Genomic DNA, 21,857 nt, shown 5'->3' on the forward strand with positions numbered 1-21,857 from the left:
TGGGGTAATCGGGATGGGTGTGTCAGAGGCGGTGCGGTTGGCGCAGGATAGAGCAGGGTTTAGGGCTGTTGTGCATAGGGTCGCTATGAGTCAGAAACGACTCGACGGCACATAACAACAACAACAGTACGCCAATATCCATCATGAACACAGATGCAAAAATCCTGAATAAAATACTAGCCAATAGAATTCAATGATACATCAAAGAAATAATTCACCAAGACCAAGTGGGATTCATAACAGGTATCCAAGGATAGTTCAACATAAAGAAAACTAATGTAATTCATCACATTAACAAAGCAAAGAACAAGAACCACATGATCCTATCAATTGATGTAGAAAAGGCCTCTGACAAAATCCAACACCCTTTCCTAATTAAATCACTCAACAAAATAGGATTAGAGGGGAATTTCTCCAACATAGTAAAAAGTATTTATGCAAACCCAAGAGCCAACATTGTTCTCGATGGAGAGAGGTTAAAGACATTCCCTTTAAGAACAGGAACTAGGCAAGGATGCCCACTATCACTTCTCTTGTTCAATACTGTATTGGAAGTCTTAGCAATAGCGATAAGACAAGAGAAGAAAATAAGAGGCATCCAAATTGGCAAAGTTGTTGTTGTTATGCGCCGAGTCGCTTGTAACTCATAGTGACCCTATGTACAAGAGCTCTAAACGCCATTCTATCCTGTGCCAACCTAGCCATCCCAAATGCACTTATTCCCACCACTCCACTCACAGAATCAATCCATCTCGTCAAAGGTCTTCCTCTCCTTCGTCGCCCCTTCACTATGCCAAACATGATGTCCATCTCCAAGGACCAGGCCCTCCTTGCAACATGCCCAAAGTATGTCAGACGAAGCTTCAGAATCCTTGACTCCAAGAAGCATTCTGACTTCGCCTTCTCCAGGACAAACCCTATTTGTTCTCCTAGCAGTCCATGCAGATGATACAGTAAACCTAGAAAACCCTAAAGACTTAGCAAGAAAACTATTGGACTTAGTTGACCAATTCAGCAAAGTAGCAGGATACAAGATCAACATACAAAAATCAGTTGGATTTCTCTACAGTAAACACATTTTAAACAAACATCTCTATTTTCTAATTTTTAACACTGCAGAAGTTTTTTAAAGTAGGACTAAAAACTACAAGATATCTTTCTTTTCTCTCTTTTATCCTTTTTTCTCATCATTTCTAATTTTACATATTCAAAGTTTTCAGATTTTAAGTTTTTATACTGTGATTTCCTTGGTGGTAATGTGGCTTTATGTAATATATTTCCAAATTCAGCAAAAACTATTTCTGAGAAGAGGCTTTTCTAATACTTGATAATAAATACTTAGAATATTGCATGTGTTTATGCCAAAACTACTACATTTAAATCTATGTATGGTTTAAAAACTACTGACTATATGCTTGTCAAATTAACTAATAAATATCTGTAATATTGAAAACTAGTTGACTAGAAATATTTAAAAACATTTTGCCACACTTTAAAAGATTTTTATAAAAAAATTTATCATCTACACTAAACTATTAAACTCCTTTTATATTACATGATGAGATCAGACTCTAGAGAAAGTAGTCTTCCAAAGCCTTGAACAAAAATCACTTCAATGTAGACAAATGAAGACCTTTCTCACAAAAGAGCTATTCTCAAATTTTAAATTGCATAACCCTTAACATTCTTAAAAACTAGAAACCAAAATAAATGTTTTAATTATTTAGCTATTAAGAAATGAAAATTAAGAAACTGAAAATTTATTAATTCATTTCAAAATACGAGTAATACCCATCCATTTTTATGATTTTTTTTTAGCTTTAAAAAGATCCAGTATAATATCAAAAGAATTTATACATAAAGGTTTCTAACAATTTGGTGGTTAAAAGATAACTAATCTTGTGGTGACTGGAGTATTTTATGTGGATTTCTAAAAACTGCTGTTTGAAAGCTGAAAATTCCACTTGGAAACAATGTATAATCGAGAAAAAAATTAGAAGTACACATTTTGACAAAATACAAAACCCTCATGATATAGAATCTTAAGAGTAAACAATCTATTTCAGTATAGCTAAACTGTATAGAGTTAAACCAGGTCTATAGCAGTGACTGCTAAAGTCCAGCGTGTAACTCACACACTTAGATAGGCATCTATTTTTCAAAGGCTGACTTTGTAGCATTCCATTGGCACCAAAGACCCTGGTATTGTCATTTCATCTCAGCCTTCCTGGTTACTGGCTTGGAGTGAAGATATCACCATCTCTGAGGAGTCATTGTTCCTCTCAGGATTCAAGCACGTTTTAATCCCAGTTCATAGGTATGGATGCTCTCTTCACAGTCTTTCAGGTATTGAGGTGATCCTCACTAACAATACACCCTTTCTGCCAACATAAAACACTTTATTTCTTGTAGGTTGCTTTTAATGTCTTTTTCTAGCTTGAAAGTGTTCCTAAATGGAATGTCAGAAATAATACCAACATTTTCTGAAGCCAGTGGCAATTCTATAGCAGACTTGAAGTTGTTGAATTGTGTCATAGAGGCCTGCAGCTTGCACATTGTCACATGTCCCTAGAAACTGTGAGTCACTGACATCTGTACCCAAATAATACACATCTGATCATTCATTAGCAGCTTCCAAAAGCACTGTTCCAAGTCTACACATTGGGTCTAAAATAAATATACCAGCTTTAATTTCAGCAAGGGATGCCATTTACCCAGGCTGTGGCTGACTGGAGTTATGCTGTCCTGATGTAACTTCTGCTTCCCTAAAAACAGGAATCCCAACTAGAGAATAAACGTCACTTAAGATGGATAAAGACCTCTAAATCTGGATTCCTCAAATGTGCTTTTCAATGCAATTGTTTCATAAGAGCAATTCCAATTCATCTTTCTACCTACTGTGCAGTAAAGGCTTTTCCAACAAATCCACCGCCACGATCAGACACTCTGACAGTCACGACCTCAGTATGACCAACAACTTTTTTCTTGACATCATTCTGACACTCATCTTGAAAATATTCTCCCTTAGTGATGAGATCTTGCTCCAGTGTTTCTTCTTCTGCTTGTTTTTACTGATGGCTGTCCCTATTCTCATGTATTTCTTGCATTTGTCTTATTTTTAACATCTTAACAACAGTAATTTCATTTACTTTCACTTTTCTTTTTTAATGGGTTAGAATTTTCTTGTCAAAGTTTTTCATTTTTTGCATCAAGTTCAACAAAACTTTTCCAAATTGAAATGCCATTAAATCAACTTCTGATCATCATTTACCAACCTCATCATTTCACTAAATAATCTTCCTTTACTTGCATAAGATACATTAAGTGGACCCCTGTTTTTTAATCAGCATGAACAATCTTTCTGCAGATTTTAACTTCTTTAGTATATTCAAATAAGAATATGTAGTTAAAAAAAAAAAAACCAACAAACTTTTCCTGAAACAAATTCAACCTGTGTGGCCCCTAGTTATGCCTGCACCTGTTGCACCAAGAATGGTTCCAGTCCGTGAACTGTGGTGCCAGAAGAACGTGGTGCCGCAGGCCACGGGCAACCAGACCCCAGTTCCGACCTTGGCCCAACATGGCGGCTCAGGCACAGTGGAGTATGATTTTTTTACAAAAGTGCTTAGTCCATTCAATAGGAATAAAAACTCACTGTCACTTAGTTGGAGCCAACTCATTACTGATGGTCTAGAGACTGCTCACAGGAGAGTTGGCTGGTCCGAGTTCTACCTAAGAGCAGCTGATTGGATTTGAACTGCTTGCATTTGGGTTGGCAGTGCGACATCTTACACACTGGGTTACCAGAGCTCTTTTCAATGGGAAGACTAATTCATTAAAGAGCCAATAAATAATGCCAGGACAATCCATTTCCACATACAGAAAAATTAAACAGGATCTGTGCCTCACACGTTACACAAAAAGAACCTAAATATGAAAGCAGGGCAAAGCTGTCAAATCTACCTTTTAATAATGGATTCTGATAAAATAATAAACACACCAAAAAAAAAAAGCAAATCCATGAGTCGCAAAAGACAAACACACAGGACCTCGTGAAAATGAAACCTATTTACTCATCTAAAACGATACTAAAAAAGTGAAGAGCAACAACATGCCCTGCCGCATCCTACACCAATCAATGCCGGCATCCACATCGGAAGCTGCGCCAATCAGCGTCGATGATGCAAGGAAGTTTCCAGAGCTTTCGAGGAAAACCTTGTGACACGTATTCATCTGCCTGGTCAATATGCAAATCTTTGTAAAGACCCTAACTGGCAAGACCATCACCCTGGAGGTGGAACCCAGCAATACCAAAAAGAATGTAAAGGCCAAGATCCAGGATAAGGAGGGCATCCCACCCGACCAGCAGAGGCTCATCTTTGCAGGAAAGCAGCTGGAAGATGGCCACACACTTTCTCACTACAACATCCAGAAAGAGTCAACTCTGCACTTCGTCCTTCATCTGAGAGGTGGTATGCAGATCTTCTTGAAAACCCTCACTGGCAAGACCATCACCCTGGGAGTGGAGCCCAGCGCCGATACCATCGAGAACGTGAAGGCCAAGATAAGTTTAGAAATTACCAGTTTCAGTAATCACTGAATCTGTTCAAAATGTTAATAAAAGTTTTGTTGCATGGTAGCATAAAAACAAAAGCAAAACCAAACTATACTAAAAAAGTGAAAACACAAGTTATCAGTTAGGAGTTAACTAGAGAAGCCACACATCTTATAAAAATCTAATAACCAATATTAATAAAACTCTAAAAATTAAACATAAAAAAAGCAAATAATCCAATCAAAAACTGAGCAAGCAAGCTGAATTGATGGGGGATATTCAAATAGCCATCAAACACAGGAAAAGATGCACAGTCTCACCAGCCATCAAATAGAAAAAAAATCAAAATCACAGTACCCCAGGAATCTGCACTGCTAACACAAAGTCATGCCTCTCTTGTGGTCAGAATTCTTGGAAAAGATGGGCAATCTCCTTCCTTCTATTTTACAGCACTAGAAACATGCTAAAAAGTCATTTATGAACAGGTTCTTTTAAAAAAATATTAAAGAGTAGGTTCTGACTCATACAATGAAGATAACTCAGATTAAAATTAAAAACAAACAAACAAAAAACCATGTTAGCAAGGATGTGGAGAAAAGCTTTCCTTATTCTTGCTGGTGGGAATGTTCAATAGTACAAACAGCACAGCCACTGTGGAAAACAATGTGTCAGTTCATCAAAAGAACAAAACAGAACTACCATGTTACCCAGTAATTCCACTGCAGACTCAAGAATTAGGTGTGCCAATGCTAAATGCAGAACTATTCACAACCACCAAAATGTGGAAACAACTAAATGTCAAGAAATAAATGGATAAGCAAAATGATATGCATCAATGGAATGAATACTACTACTCAGAAAAATGATGTCCAAACACATGCTACAACATCAATGTCATTTGAAGATTTTATGCTGACAGAAATAAAACAATTGCAAAAGGACATACATAGTATAAAAAGACTAGAACAGGAAAATGTATAGAGATTGAAGTTTATTACTTGTTATTCAGTGGACTATACTCATAGAAACCTTATGAAAAATAGCTGTAAACACTTCCCTATCCTGAAGTAGTATCATTGTCTCGAATACTCTCCTCCCCATCACCACAGTAACTGGGTTAACTCATCTCATCAGAGGAAGACTGGGATCTTCCTCTGTGCTGTCTACCCTTCTACCCTGTCTACCATGATGTTCTTCTCCAAGGACTGGTCCATCCTGGCAACATGCCAGGTATGTGAGATGAAGTTTGAAAATTCTTGCTTTTAAAAAGCAATCTGCTTTTACCTTCTCTCAGATGGACCAGTTTGTTCTCTTGATAGCCTACGGTATGTTCAGTACTCTTCTCCAGTCCCACAACTCAAAGGCACTGATGATTCTTCTGTCATCCTTATTTACTGTTCAACTCTCTGATGGATAGCAAGTAACTCTGAAGAACATGACCTGGATCAGGCACATCTTAGTATCCAGACTGACATCGTTGCTCTTCAGCACTCTGGAGAGGTCTCTGACAGTACAGTTTTCCTTTGCAACTCATCTTTTGATTTCCTGACTGCTGGTGCCCAAGAGTATTGACTGTGGATCCAAGCAAGATGAAACTAACAGTCCAAATCTCTTCTCTGTCATGCTGTTGCCATTGGTCCAGTGATGAGAATCTTTGTATTCTGAGTGAGGGATGGAATTATTGTACTAAATTTTGGTTTAAAGGGACGGAAAATCTACACCAATTAAAGGTAAGGGTTGCACAGCTGATTGGTGCAATAAAAGTTGAATTGTCAAGTGTTGTTTGAAATGTATTTAAAAACTTAACAATTCAATTCAAAGCTGTTGAGTCAAAACTGACTAACACCTGACCCTCAAGCAAGTTTCCCAAGGCCATAAATTGCTCAGAAAGAGACCATCTTTATCCCACAAAGCAGCTGGTGGGTTTGAACTGCCTGGATTTACATTGGTTACACAACACCTGACCCCAAGCCACCAGAGCTCAAGTACAACAAGAAGAGAGTATTTACTTGGGCTGCTTAGACTCAATCAAATACATCATGGGATTTACTTTGTGAAACTAGTTTATTTATCATTATGATTCCATGGAATGTCCTAGTTAACTGGCCTAACATCATGTTTAGTGCTTCTATTCTTTCTTAGTTCATTTGTATAGTGCCTGGGGTCTTAAAAGCAGCCATTGAAATCTGACTGATCCATATTCACCTGGAACAGGAGGGGGAGGACTGACAGTCAGGAATAAGTGCAGGAAATAGAACACAAAGCTAACTGCATCCGTGAACAATGGCCTCTTTCGCCAGACACCAGAAGAATCAGATGATGAATATTTAAATCAAAGATTCTCTAAAAGAATCCTGAACAGAATTGAGGAAATACAGAATTTCAAATTCAACTCAGGACATTCAGATTTGCTAGAGTCATTGAGAATGGATGAAACTCTCAAAACTACTGCTTGTGTTAAATTTCAAACCAAAAAAGGATTTTTCTAACCTCTTCTTTCAAACCAACAAAAGCTAAACTTATTGGTTAAGACTGTCTTAAGCATTGTGCTCTTTTAAAGAACGAGATATACAGGATCAAATTCTAACTGTAAAGGTGGTATGAACACTTTTCAGTTCCAAAATAAATTATAAAAAATGTATTGGAATTTCTAAGTTCAGCTTTTTGAGGAAGTGCCAAACTGCTTTCCTGAGTGGTTGTACCTTGTACAATCCCACCAACGTTTAAAAGTTCCTATCTTGCCACATCCTCTCCAACATTTATTACTTGCTCTCCTGTTAAACTTTGTCACTGCTATTGGAGATGGTATTTCATTACAGTTTTAATTTGTATCTCTCTTATTGCCACTGATTTGGAATATTTCTTCATGTGCCTGTTGGCCATTTGAATGCATTCCTCTGGAAAATTCTTTCCATGTCTTCTGCCCTTTTTGTAATTGGGTTATCAGTCTTTTTCTGTATTCTGTAAATTTCAGGAGTATTCTGTAAACATTCGTTATGAGACTACTGTCTGAGATGGTATCGTCAAATGTTTGTTCCTAGTCAGTAGGCTTTCCTCCCCACTCTAATAGAAAAAGTTTTTGATATACACAGGGATTTAATCTTTAGAAGGTCCCATTCATCAATTTATCCTCCAGATTGTTTATTTTGGGCTATATTTGGTAGTCTCTCTATATCTTAGACTAGTCCTTCTAAGCTTGAGCGCAGTTTGTCTCTTATGAACTTTATAATTTTGGGCTTTACTCCCAGGTCCGTGATCCATCTTGAGTTTTGTGTATGGTGTGAGATATGGCTCTTGTTTCAACCTTCTACAGTTGGAAGTCCAGTTTTGCCAGCAGCACCATTTGTTGAAGAGGTTGTCATATCCCCATTTGATAGTTTTGATATCCTTGTCGAGTATCAGTTGACCATAGATAGCTGGGTCTATTTCTGTTCACTGTTCTGTTCCACTGGTCTTTGTGCTTGTCATTTTATCAGTGTTTTGGTTACTACTGCTATGTAGTAGGTTTTGAGGTTAGGGAGTGCTATGCCTCCAACTTCATTTTTGTTTCTCAAAAGTGTTTTGCTTATTTGAGGCCTCTTGCCTCTCCACATAAATTTGGCAATTTCCACCACAACAAATAAACCCAGAAAATAACAAAACACCACAATAAAAACATGTAACATTAGAAGGGTCAAATTCAGTCACTCCAGCCGGTTCACTGATGGAACCTCTGAGCCTATGACTTCAGCCACCCTTTCAATTTGGAACAAAACTTCCCTGCTGGCTCTGCTTTCAACTAACAATTGTTGTTGTTGTATGCTGTTGAGTTGGCATCAACTCATAGCTGACCCTACAGGTTTTCAGAGGCAGTAAATCGCATGGAAGATTACACATCCTTCTCCATAGAACAGCTGGTGGATTTTACAGCATGTTTTTGTGATTGCAGTGCAACTTCTTCTAATTAAGCTATCAAGACTAAAAAGTGAACAATAACACAAGGAGGCATCCACTCTTTAGAATAACTAACCACATAATGTAAAAAATGCAGCATCTGCTTGAGGAAAAAGCCCAGAATGTGGGAAGGGTAGAAGGATTAACAGAAATGGGAATCATAGGGAAGAATGAGATTCTAAAAGTTATGTGCCATCGAGTTGCTTGCAACCCAAAGAGACGCTATGCACCTACGTATCCTACGTACCCTGCTCTATCTTGAGCCTATCTTATTGTATCTGACATCCCTGCCCCCATTTCCCCAGCCATTGAGTCAATTCATCTCATCGAGGGCCTTCCTCTCTTGCACTGTCCCTCCACACTTTCAAGCATGATGTCCCTCTCCAAGGACTGGTCCCTCCTTGCAACATGTCCAAAGTATGTCAGATGGAGCTTCAGGATCCTTGCCTCTAAGAAACATCCTGATTTCACCCTCTCCTAGATGAACCTGTTTGTTCTCTTAGAAGTTCATGGTATATTCAACAATCTTCTCCAGCACCACAGCTCAAAGGTATCAGTTCTCCTTCTATCAGTCTTAGGCATTGTCCAGCTTTCTGATGCATAGCAAATAATTGCAAAGACCACAGCCTCGATCAAGTGCACCTTACTCCCCAAACTGACATCATTGCTTTTCAGTGCTCTGGAGAGGTCCCTGACAGAAAACATTCCTAATGCAATTTGTCTTTTGAGTTCCTGGCTGCTGGTATCAAAAAAGTGTTGACTGAGAAGCCAAGCAAACTAAAGCTGTTAAGAATCTCAATCTCTTTACTACCTATCATGATGCTGCCAGTTGGCCCAGAGGTGAAAATCTTTGTTTTCTTAAAGCTGAGCTTCAATCCACATTAAAGGCTGCAGTCCTTGACCCTCTGCAACAAGTACTTCAGGTACTCCTCAGTTTCAGCAAGCAAGGTTGTGTCATCTGCATAGCACAGGTTGTCAATGAGTCTTCTTCCAATCCTGATGCCACATTCCTCCCCATCGGTATTGTAATAATGTTACAAAATCAAATCTGTAGGAAGAGTTTAATGGAAAAAAAAATTGACAATTTCCTTTTCAATCTCCTTGAAAAATGAATTTGGTATCTGGAATGGGATTGTGTTGAACATGTAGATTGCTTTTGGTAGGATTGCCATTTTCACAATATTGAGTCTTCCTGAACAGGGCACATTTTTTCATTTATTTAGGTATTTTACTGTGTCTTGCAGATATGTTCTGCCGTTTTCTTTGTGTATGTCTTTTGTATCTCTGTTTAGGTTCACTCCGAAGTATCTCAATTTGTCGTTGGCACTGCTTTCTTGGTTTCCTTCTCTGAGTTCTCTGTTACTGTAGAGGAATTCCACTGATTTTTCAATACTCATCTTATATCCTGTCACTCTACTAAATTGGCCCACTAACTCTAACAGGTTTTTTGTTGAGTATTTGGGCTTTTCTGTATACACTATCATATCATCTGCATATAGCAACAGTTTAACCATCTCTTTGCCAATCTGGATGACTTTTCTTTCCTTCTCTTGTTATACTGCTCTAGTAAGCACTTCCAATACAATACAGAATAGAAGTAGTGACAGTGGTCATTGTGGACTGGTCCCTGTTCCCAAGAAAAAATGTTTTCCGTCTTTCTCCATTGAGAATGATGTTGGCTCTTGGTTTTGCATATATACTTATCACTACACTGAGGAAATTCCCTTCTATTCCAATCTTGCTGAGTGTCTTTATCAGGAAGGTGTGTTGGATTTTGTCCAATGCTTTTTCTGTATCAATTGCCAAGATGATATGGTTCTTATTACTTTGTTACTAGAGTGAGTTACACTAATTGTTTTTCATATACTGAACCATGCTTGCATACCTATTATGAATCCCACTTGGTCATGGCGAATTATTTTTTATGTGCTTTTCGATTCTACTGGCTAGGATTTTGTTAAGGATTTTTGTATCTATATTCATGAGATATTTTGGTCTGTAACTGCAGCATACAATATGGATTGAGGCTCAATGTCAAGAAGACAAAGATTCTCACCACTGGACCAATTGGCAGCATCAGGATGGATGGTGAAGAGATTGAGATTGTACACAGCTTTAGTTTGCTTGGCTCCATAGTCAACAGTCTTGGCACCAGCAGCCAGGAAATTAAAAGGCGCATTGCCATGGGAAAGTCTGCTGTTAGGGACCTCTCCAAAGTACTGAAGAGCAATGGTGTCTCTCTGGAGACTAAGGTGCATCTGATACAGGCCATGGTCTTTGCAATCACTTGTTATGCATCAGAGAGTTGGACAACGACCAAGGAGGACAGAAGGAGAAATGATGCCTTTGAGCTGTGGTGCTGGAGAAGAGTATTGAGAGTACCATGGACTGCTAGGAAAACAAATAGATTTGTCCTGGAAAGGGTTAAACCGGGTGGCTCCTTGGAGGCAAGGAATCTGAGGTTCCATCTAACATACTTTGGACATGTTGTAAGGAGGGACCAGTCCTTGGAGAGGGACATCATACTTGGTAGGGTGGAGGGACAGCGCAGAAGGGGAAGGCCCTCTATGACGTGGATTGATTCACTGACTGGGATAATCGGGATGGGAGTTTCAGAGACAGTGCGATTGGCACAGGACAGAGTGGAGTTTAGGGCTGTTGTACATAGGGTCGCTATGAGTCGTAGGAGACTCGACGGCACATAACAACAACAACAACAATTTTCCTTCTTGGTAATATCTTTGCTTGGTTTTGATAGTGGGAGTGACTTGAGTTGTTCCTTCTTTTTAAAATTTTTTTTTTAAAATAATTTAAGTAGAATTGGTGATAGATCCTCTCTGAATGTTTGGTAGAAATTCAGCTGTGAATGCCATCTGGTCCAGGACATTTCTTACGGGAAAGTCCTTTTTATGACCTTTTCAATTTTTTTTATGATAGGTCTGTTCAAGTGTTCTACGTGTGTTGTTTTCAATATAGGTAGCGTATGAGTTTCAAGGAATTTGCCCATTTCCCCTAGGTTTTCAAACTTACCAGAGTATAGCTTTTCATAGCATTCTGATATTATCAATTTAATTTCCTCTGGTTCTGTTGTGATGTCACCTCTATAATTTCTTAATCAAGTTGTCTGTGTCTTTTTTCTTTTCTTTTGTTAAGTTTGCCAATGGTTTGTCAATAGTATTGACCTTTACAAAAAAACAAAAAAAAACAGTTCCTTGTCTTATTGGTTTTTTCTGTTTAATAATGTTGTCAGCTAAGGCAAGGCAGACTGATGGGTTGATGGAGTATCTGCAGCAACAGACTCAACTGTGTTAGGGAAGATGAGGACAGCACAGGATAGGACAGAGTTCAGATCTATTGTTAATAGGTTTGCTATAAGTAGTATTTGACAGCACTTAACAACAATTATAGTACCATTTTTATAAAAAAAGTATATTCATTAATGGCACCACAGAAGAGTCAAAAGTCTAATATATCTGAGTTTTTGTTTCAATATTTTTTAAAAGATGTAACTATTTACTTTAAGTTCCTAAATGAATCTATCTTGGATGAAACAACACCAGGAGTGCTTCTTAAAGAGAAGGATATTGAAACTTCATCTCACATATTTCGGGCATGTTGTCAGGAGAGGCCAGTTATTGGGAAAAGACATGCTAGGAAAGATCAGCAAAGGAGAGGAAGACCCTCTATGATATGGGCTGACAGTGACTACAACAGTGGGCTTCAGCATGATGGTGTTCATAATGAAGGTGCACAACACGGCATGGTTCAGTTCTGCTGTTCACAGGGTCACTATGAATTCACCTAACAACAACAATCTTATCAAAGAGAAAGGCTAGTAGCACAATAGTTAAGCTCTCAGTTGCTAAATGAAAGAAGAGATGTTTAAAACCACCAGAAGCTCTGAGGAAGACCTGGTAATTTGCTCCTGTGAAGATCAGAACATAGCAAACACAATGGGGTAGATCCACGCAAATTGCTGTGAGTCATAATTGACTCAGAAGCACTCACTGCTTTGTTCTTTAATTCCATTCTGTTGAAGACAAGACAACAAACAAATTGGTAGCATTCAATCATAAGTTTTAAAAAGGGCTTCAGAAGTCAAAGGTCTTTTGTGGAGAGGTTGAGAGATATCAGCTGCTCTGGCTTTGGAAGTCTACCCCTGCACCTCTTTATTTTAAAACATATCAAGCTAATTTATGATATTTCCAGAAATCTTTAGTACTACAATATCAGGTTTCAAAATTATTGTGATAAAATTATTTTAGTCATTCTGAGTTTAAACCATCTGTGGAGTGTTTACTGAATCAGTTGCTAACGATATTCTATGCATACAGATGAGATTTTTCTAAATAAAAATGCAAAAATATTTCCACATCTGTTGTTTTTGTTGTTATGTCACCTAGATTAGCAAAATTCTTGCCTAGAGTGAAAACACAGAATATTCTTAACGTACACATTTCCCCTAACGATTCCATCAAGATTGTGTCATATTTTCAACTATATTTTCTCTTACTATGCCATTATAATTTACACAAATTCATGAGATTCTAATTCTAGATATTTGGAGTCAAATGAAATTGCAACTTTAATCTCTACACAAAATGTCCAAGATTTTTTTTAAACTACAGACTATTTGATAAGATCACCCTAGGAATTAGAACTAGAAGATGAAGATTCCCAGATGGTATGAAGGGAAAGAAAACAGAGTTAACCAGCTTTAAAATGCAACAATTTTGTGTATATGGAGATTCTGTAACAGCCACGTTTGGGTCAATTAAAAAGCAAAAACTAACAACAAAAATTCATTGTTTATTTTTTCCACTTCCATGTGACATTAATTATTCCAAGAAAATTATTTAAATTATTATTTAAAGAAGATTCAATTTTAATATGATAGGCTGTTGTTTTTAAGTTCTGTTGAGTCAAGCAAGACTCATAGTAACCCTATGAACAAAAGGCCTGAGCCCTGTTCTATAACTACCGTCATTTCTCTAAGTTCATAGAGTTTCCAGGGGCATGTTGTTTCGGATGCCACTCTATTTAATATTATAGTAAGATCCGGTAATACTAAGTGGTAAAAAGTTGCACTGCCAACCCACTGTACATGGCTTGAATCCACTCGATACTCCGCGACAGAAAGACAAGCAATATCCTCTCAAGGATTTGTTGTTGTTGTTGTTATGTGCCATCAAGTCGCTTGCGACTCATAGCGACCCTATGTACAATAGCCCTAAACCCTGCTCTATCCTGTGCCAATCTCACTGCCTCTGACATACTCATCCTGGTTACCCCAGTCACTGAATCAATCCACCTCATACAGAGTCTTTCCCTTCTGTGCCGTCCCTCCACCTTCCCAAGCATAATGTCCTTCTCCAAGGACCTCTCCCTCCTTACAATATGCCCAAAGTATGTCAGACGAAGCCTCAGAATCCTTGCCTCCAAGGAGCAGCCTGGTTTAACCCTCTCCAGGATGACTCTGTTTGTTTTCTCGGAAGTTACAGCCTCTAAAAATCCACTGGAGGGTCAGCTATATCAAGACATAACAACCACCACCTTCCATTCTGTGGCGATTTATCAGTTGTGTAGATTGTAAAATTTCTTTTTCCTTCCTTACAACTCAGAGTTCTTTTCATTCCAAGCAAGGAATAGGCAAAGAAATAAAGTGGAGTTAGAATGTCAATTATTCCATATCACCACTCATTAAAGCAAGACAAAAGAATTGGAAATATACATTAATGAGTAAAGAGGTAAAAGCTATCAGCTGCTTTATTTCTCCACCTTAAGATTTCAGATTAATAAACAGCTATTAAACATTCACAGAAGTTATAGAGGTTTGTAACAACACAGTTTCACATTTATCTATTATTATATTGAGTACTACTAGTTCCCTTTAGCTATTTTAACTAAGTGTCAATTAGTTTACCAGCTTTTTCATTTTTATTTTCTAAAGGTTAAGTCCTTGGATACTCTGTTTTGACTGTCTCCAAAGAACCAATTCTCCTAAACATAAGTCACTAAGACAGTTTCAACAAATTTAAAAACAATTGACATCAGAAATTAACAAAAGAAGGGAAAATGGAAATTATGGAACTACATGGGAATTAAACATCATAGTTTCAGACAACAAATTAGAAAGCAGTCAGAGATGAATGAAAATGAAACCACGATATACCAAAACTTAGGTGACAAAGCAAACATAGTACATAGAAGGGGGAAAATCACAGCTATAAATACCTTATTGAGAATAGAAGAAAAACCTCAAATCAATAACCTAAGTTTACAGCTTGAGGAACCAGAAAAAGAATAGCATGGTATACCCAAAGTTAACCTAAGGAAAACTAATAAAGATTAGACTAGGGATATATAAAATAGTGAATAGAAAAAGAGTAGAAATAATCAATGAAATAAAAAGTTGGTTCTGAAAATATCAATTTGCAGGTATCATACAAAGAAAATTCTATACATAGAAAATGTCAAAGAATGTTCAAAGCTATTAGATTCATGCTATTAAAAAGTCATGAGCTTGGTAAAATGGTGTACAGTGAAAATATACAAAAATTAGCTAGGTTTCTTTATACCAACCATAAGCGATCTAAAAGTGACTACTTAAGAATTTTAATTATGGTAGTATCTCAAAGAATAAAATATTTAGGAATACGTTAACTGGGAAGTGAAAGACTTTTAACATTGTTAAAAGATATTAAAAACCTAGTTCATGAACTGTTGCTCTGTGCCACTGAGTTAGAATCAACTCACAGCTAACTCTCCCACAGGTTTCCAAAGGCTGTAAATCTCATGAGAGGAAACTGCCCGTCTTTCTCCTGCACTGCAGCTAGTGGATTCAAACCACCTGCTCTTGGGTTGGCAATGCAATTCCTTACGACTGGGCCACCAGAGTTCCCTAGTTCATGACCTAGAAGACTTATTATCAAGTTCATTAACTACTTCATGATTAATAATCACATAACCTTAAAAATTATAAAATTCATGAACTTAGTAAGATGTCACTATGACCCAAAGCAGGGAGCTCTAGTGGCAGAGTCCACAGGGAGCTGCACTGCTAATCCAAACATGGTACCTCTCTTACGGCTGGAATCCACCAGGGGCTCCACAGGTGGGTCATTTCCTCCCATGCAATTTGTTGTTTACTGCCTTGAGTTGAGCACGACTCATAGCAACCCTATGAACAAAAGACCTGAAGCCTTTCAATAGGTATTGTTGGTTCACAGAGTTTCTAGAGCCATGTTGTTTAGGAAGTGGATGCCACTCTTGCTTCCAAAAATTCCCATGCAATTTACAGTCTCCAAAAACCCATTGGAAGGTCAAGTATGAATTGCTTCCAACTCAACCCCAGTGAGTTAGTTACTACCCACACCAAACTACTATTACAATTCTAAAACTTTCTTTGCAGAACTGGAAGTCAGCCTTCAAATTTATATGTAATTTTAAGGAGATCCAAATAATCAAGGTCATCTTACAAAGAACACAGCAGTTCTCACTTTCTGATTTAAAAATATACTGTTAAAGGCAATCATGTGCCATTGCCTTAAGATACACCATCTACAAATGGAGATAAAAGTTTGTGAATAGGCGAGCTCTGGTGGCCTAGTGGCAGAAAACTACACTGCAATCCCAGAGGTGCGTGGTTCAAATCCACCAGATGCTCTGCTGAAGAAGGAGGAACAATCGCCTCCTGTACCAGTCAGATCCAATTTGATTGGTACACACATAAAAAGAATAAATAAAATTTTTTTAAAAGTTTATGAATCTCTATTCTAATATTCAAGTTTAGTAAATACTAGTTCTAAAGAACAAAAGACAACAACTGATATTTCAGTCATATTTTTCTCCACAGATCATTAATGCTGTCACTGATTTGACTCCAATTCATGGCAATTTTATCTATTATTACCTGGAGATTAATTGTAAGACTATATAAATGAGCCCATCAAGAAAACCAGTTAGATGTTTTCTACTGAACAATCATTAGGTAATTTAAGTAAATCCTCTCTACTACATGTATAATAAAAAGAAAAATAACAAAAACTATTCTGCACTTTAATTCTAGTCAGATAATGGTTTAATAAAAAGTACAAAACCTTAAGTCTCCCCTAATGAGTTCATGCTATCTCACAGGTCTGTTAGCTCTTTAATCCAGGATAAAAATTGATCAATTCTTAAGCCATACACAAAATAAGCAATTCCTAACGCCTACAAATATTTTAATTAAAAGAAATCTTTAAATTAATATTTTTATGAAAACACCATAAATGCTTTTATTTCTCTTACCCTTATCTGTTCAGTAGAGCTGCTGCTAAGTTCATCACCAGATTCGGAATCTTGATGTACCCTTTCTGAGCCTTCTCCTGCTGAATCACAGGACTGTTCCTGGGAGAAGCTGGTTTTTTCTATGTCCAAAAACTCTGGACATGGAAAGTGACCAAATAAGCGTGTCCTATTCTGGCTGGGAACCTTAGGAGAATGTGAGTCACTGTTAAACTTTCCATTATTATGAGTCAGGTCCAGGCTTAGGGTCAGAGTTTGACCCTGGCTACAGCTGGGTCCAAAATTCTGATTGGCATCACGAATAAGACCTGTTCCTTGAACAGAAGATGACGACTTTCCAAAACTTGAAAGCTCAGGCAATTTGTTCACATTTTCTGTCGATCTCTGAAGATGCAGACTCTGTACCATTTTCATAGAATTGTTTGGAAGTCCCACGACCTGTTTAACAGGAGGCATTAGAGCTTTGCGAGTTACCTCCTTAACATACTGAGCTGGCACATAAAAAGTTTTTGAATTCTCATCTGGTTTTACTTGCCACCAGTCATCATTTGTTTTTTTCACCAGAATGTACCGTTCTCCTTGCTTTATCACAATCTTTCTGTCCTTTGCTTCATACTCATAATCATATTCCACTTCAATATAAACTTGTCCTGGAACAATCTTCCCACTTCTGTCAGCCATTTTTATTCAATGATATTCACCTCTCAAAAAGGATGGTATGCCACATTATGGCTTTTCAGATGAAAACAGCTATTTTCATTTAAATGTAAGAAGAAAAAAGGGACACATTAATGTCTAGAGCTGTGATCTGAACACATAAGTATACAATACAAATAATTTAAAGAATATTACCTTCAAACCACAAACTCCAGGAAGTAAACAAATGTCTAATACCATATGCATTAGTCAATATTAAGAGCATTTTCTATTTTAACTACAACCTCAATATTTTAGTCATTTTTAACCAAAATCAAAGTTAATAACTAAAAGAGTAAACAAACATACATGGATAATCACAGGAATATAAAAAATAAGAAAACCATTCTTTTCATGACTTCAAATCTCCTTACTACTTCCATTAAAAGGCCTATTTTCAGTTACTAATATTAATTATTAGGGACCTATCCAGCAGTAGGGTTAAAGAATGACCTGGTTGTTTGCCTCCATTAAGATTACAGCTGAAGAAACCTCACAGAATACAGTTCTACTCAGTAACACATGGAGTAGTCATGAGTCAAACAACTGAAAAGCAATGGGTTCTACAGGCATTTACTGAATCTGTAAATACAATCTTCAAAACTAGACCTGCATTTCAATGGCTGTGGATTATTTTCCAAAAAATTAAGGGATTAGTGAATTTTAAAATAAAAACAAACAAGGGACCCAACTGAGTTAAATTTTCCACATCACTTTTTTTTTAAAAAGCACCAATGTTATTGTTTGGCAAAAAATAAAGAGAGAAAGAAAAAAAGCTGATAATTTATTTGATTTCTCTCTTTCTCTACCCTCAGGAGAGATAATACTTTTTAGGTTGAAACTCAGTAGAGTATCTCAGAAATAGACCTAAACTAGGTTGAGAAATCCTAGCATTCATGGTCATTTGTATACCAATTCTAAAATATTTTGGTGCCTTTTCAAATACAGCATTCAAGATTTAAAATGATGACAAGATCTATGATCAAAGAATCTGTACTGCTCCATACAACTTAAGTCAAAGGTCAACATAATTCAAGCATCCAAGGATGACTTGAGCAAACCAATTCTGAATATAGAAATCCATTAGTATTGTGTAAATCCAAAAACTCATGACAACTTTTCAATTTTCCTCAGCACTCAAATACTGGGCACAAAATTATAGTACTGTATCTGTGCAGCAACCATCATTCATCTAATGATAATAAACTTCTTCAGGACAGAGAGATCTCATGAACTCATGTGTTAAATAACTGACATAATTTTGGGGAGCTTAAAATATCTTTTTTTTAAAAAAACTGCTCTAATAACATATTTAAATAATCATATGGTTTCAAAAAAAGGAGGGGGGAAAAACATACCTTAGAAAGAGGAGACGTAACGATTAGGCATTGCATTTAGACCTAGGGAAAAAGAAAAAGAAAAAAAGTTTGTTAACTCTAAGCAGGACTGTTTACAGACCACCACAAGTAAAACTTGGCTCACATTTTTTTAAAAAACCTCTTTACTTTTATAATAGCTACAAAGCACACAGACCAATCTTATACACCATTACTGCATATGTCATAACCCTCCACACATATATAAACACAATCACTAAGAAGCACTGAGGTTTGCTTTACCATTGCCCTTTCCTACTTCATTGCCATGTTATTTCAGTTTCACTTCTATCTCTTTGAATGTTTCATTCTAGGAAATGGGAAAATATTAAGGATTTCGTTAAATTTCTGACTTGTCAGAAACAATGTTGTAAAAATTGTTTAAATGATAGGCATGTTTTTCATGTTTATGGGATTGAATAGGTAAAAAGAATGAGTACAAACATCTTAAAAGTTGTTAGAAGTCAAGGAGCCTTAAACAGTAATAGAGAGCTCTGGCTAATCACCAACTGAGCCAAGCAACATCAATAGTGGAGCAGCCTAATAATATGTGTCTTCTGAGGAGATGAAGTATATCAGGCTGATCATTAGAAAACTAGCAGGCAAACTCAGAATATAAGATTCTATCAGACAACCTAAGTGCCCATCAACAAACGAATGGCTAGAGAAGCTGTGGTATATTCGCACAATGGAATACTATGCTGCATTAAAAAACAAGGAACTCATGCAATATTATTCAAAATGGTTGACTCTGGAGAACATTATGCTGAGTGAAATATCCCAGTCACGAAAGGACAAATATTACATGATGCCACTGTTGTAGAATGGGACTGTCCTTGGGGTTGGGGAGAGACTGAGTAAGATGGGTTCAATAATGTATACTGCACTGAAACAGAGGAGGGAGAGAACCGTTTAAAAGAGAGATATAACTGGGTATTTCTGTCATCACAGGAGACTAGAGCGAGGGCTGCATGGTGGAGGAGACCTGGGGGAGGGTTTGTAAAACAATGAAAGAATCTTTTCTTTTACTTTTCCATAATTTTTGGACTCATGTACTTATAACTTGTTAGTCAAATTTGTGTCTTCTAGGTTGCAACACCCCCATGATACATCTTGAAGGATATGTACATGTACAGCCAAGCACAATCAATAAGAGTGCATCTGAATTCCAAAATCAATCTCCATAATAGTCTATGTGTTTCCTACTGCCAAAGGGGCCCTTTAGAGTAGTGAGAGAAGATCTTCACCCTGAAACCCACAGCGTCCCTTTTCAGCAGGAAGTAGCTAAGAGAATATGCCGTCCCCTTTTCCTTATGACTCAGGGTGAAGTCTCTCTCAGGGAGGAGTGATAGGGAATGGCAAAGGATACACTGACAAAGAAGATTAATCAGAACTGGCTTTGACAAGCACTGTGGCATTTGGACAAGAACAAACTGGGAGGAGGGTAGAGAGAATAGTGCAACAATGAATGAGTGGAAGCCCAAAATCTCTGTAAATGTTTATGAAAATTAATAAAATATAATTATAGAGAAAAAAAATTAATCTCAAAAAAAAAAAAGATTCTATCAGACAATATGCTTAAATTCTATTTTAAAAAAAGGTCAACCTTAAAAATTTAAAGAGAAGAATATTCTAAATTAAAAGGGGCTGCTGGTGTACAAGCAAATTTACCTGTTAGAAATGGCCTACTATTGCCTAAAACTCAGTACAAGCAAATATCCAAACTTCTCTCTCTTGCCCATCTTTTCTTTATCAATACAGTAAGACCTGTTTTTCTAAGGTTGAGAGTAAAAACAATGATATCAGTCTCAAATCCCTTTTTTCATCTCATACCCTCCACATTCAATACAAAGCAAAGTCTAATATTCTATCTTCAAGATACTGAATCTGATCCATTTCCACCACCTTTACAACAAAAATTCTGGTCCAATCCCTCAACATCTCTCCTCCTTGACTTTAATAATAGTTTTGTTACTGTCTCCCTGTCCACATTCTGGTTCTGCTATATCCCAACTCACTGTTACTGAGCACATGATAACTCACAGTGACCAACCATCTGGTTTCCAAAGCCGTAAATCTTAATAGGAGACTGTTCCACTTTCTTCCATGGAGCTGCTGATGGATTCAAACTTCCAACCTTCTGGACAGTAGCCTATTGGCTATTGTAGTTACCATTACACTACCAAGCTTCCATAGTCTTGTTACTTGTTAAAGCAGTAGTCAGAGGTATCTTTTAAAAGTATTGTCAGATTATAACTATGAGTCGCAAGCGACTCAACGGCACATAACAAGTCAGATTATGTCACTATTCTCTAAAATCCTGTAATTTCTCATTTGTTACTGTAATAACTTATATTCAAATTGCAACATGAAATTATTGTTTCAATTATTGTTTTCAATTATAGTTTCAATCCTTACACCATCTATCATGATGTTTCCTCTTAGCCTAGTGGTAAGGACCTTTGTTTTCTTGATGTTGAATGCAATTCATAAGGAAGGCTGCATAGTCTTTGATCTTCTGCAGCAAGTGTTTCAGGTCTTCCTCACTTTCAGCAAGCAAGGTATGTTGGTTGATGAGTCTTCCTCCAATTCTCATTCTACATTCTTCAGAGAATACCTTCTAGAATTATTTGCTTAGCTTACAGACTAAATAAGTATGGAGAAAGGATATAGCCTTGATACATATCTCTTTTTTATTTTAAATGATGTTCGTTTCTTGGGCAGGTATAGATTTCATATAATTAAATCTCTTGGGATTTCCATTCTTTTCTTTGTTGGCCATAGCTGTTCATGATCCACAAATTCAAATACCTTTCCATAGTCAATAAAACACTGATATTCTTCTGATATACATGCCTCTGCCAGGATCTGACATTCGCAAGAATATCCCTGGTGCCATGGTCTCTTCTACAACCCGCATTAACATATAGCAATTTTCTTTCAATGTACTGTTCCTGGCGTTTTTGGATGGTCTTCAACAATATTTTGCATGCATATGATATTAAAGATAT

General features: G+C 37.0%; 1 protein-coding gene and 1 pseudogene across 5 annotated transcripts in view; both read right to left on the reverse strand.

The window, feature by feature from the left end:
• Window positions 1-17,510, reverse strand: part of ARHGAP12 (Rho GTPase activating protein 12) — a 144,231-nt gene extending 126,721 nt beyond the window's left edge. For 4 of the 5 annotated variants that reach the window (XM_006894581.1, XM_006894580.1, XM_006894579.1 and 1 more), the window contains exon 1: window positions 16,778-17,510. In XM_006894581.1, the coding sequence (XP_006894643.1) occupies window positions 16,778-17,455 (678 nt within the window). In that variant the 5' untranslated portion in view covers window positions 17,456-17,510. The remainder of the gene's footprint in view (window positions 1-16,777) is intronic. The other variant, XM_006894582.1, reaches the window with a different exon arrangement.
• On the reverse strand, window positions 2,365-3,787 carry LOC102868572 (annotated as a pseudogene).
• Window positions 17,511-21,857: the final 4,347 nt, after the last annotated feature.

The sequence above is a fragment of the Elephantulus edwardii genome, unplaced genomic scaffold (genome assembly GCF_000299155.1).
Source record: "Elephantulus edwardii isolate Elephantulus edwardi_28Jun2011 unplaced genomic scaffold, EleEdw1.0 scaffold00146, whole genome shotgun sequence".
In the NCBI taxonomy this organism is placed as follows: Eukaryota; Metazoa; Chordata; class Mammalia; order Macroscelidea; family Macroscelididae; genus Elephantulus; species Elephantulus edwardii.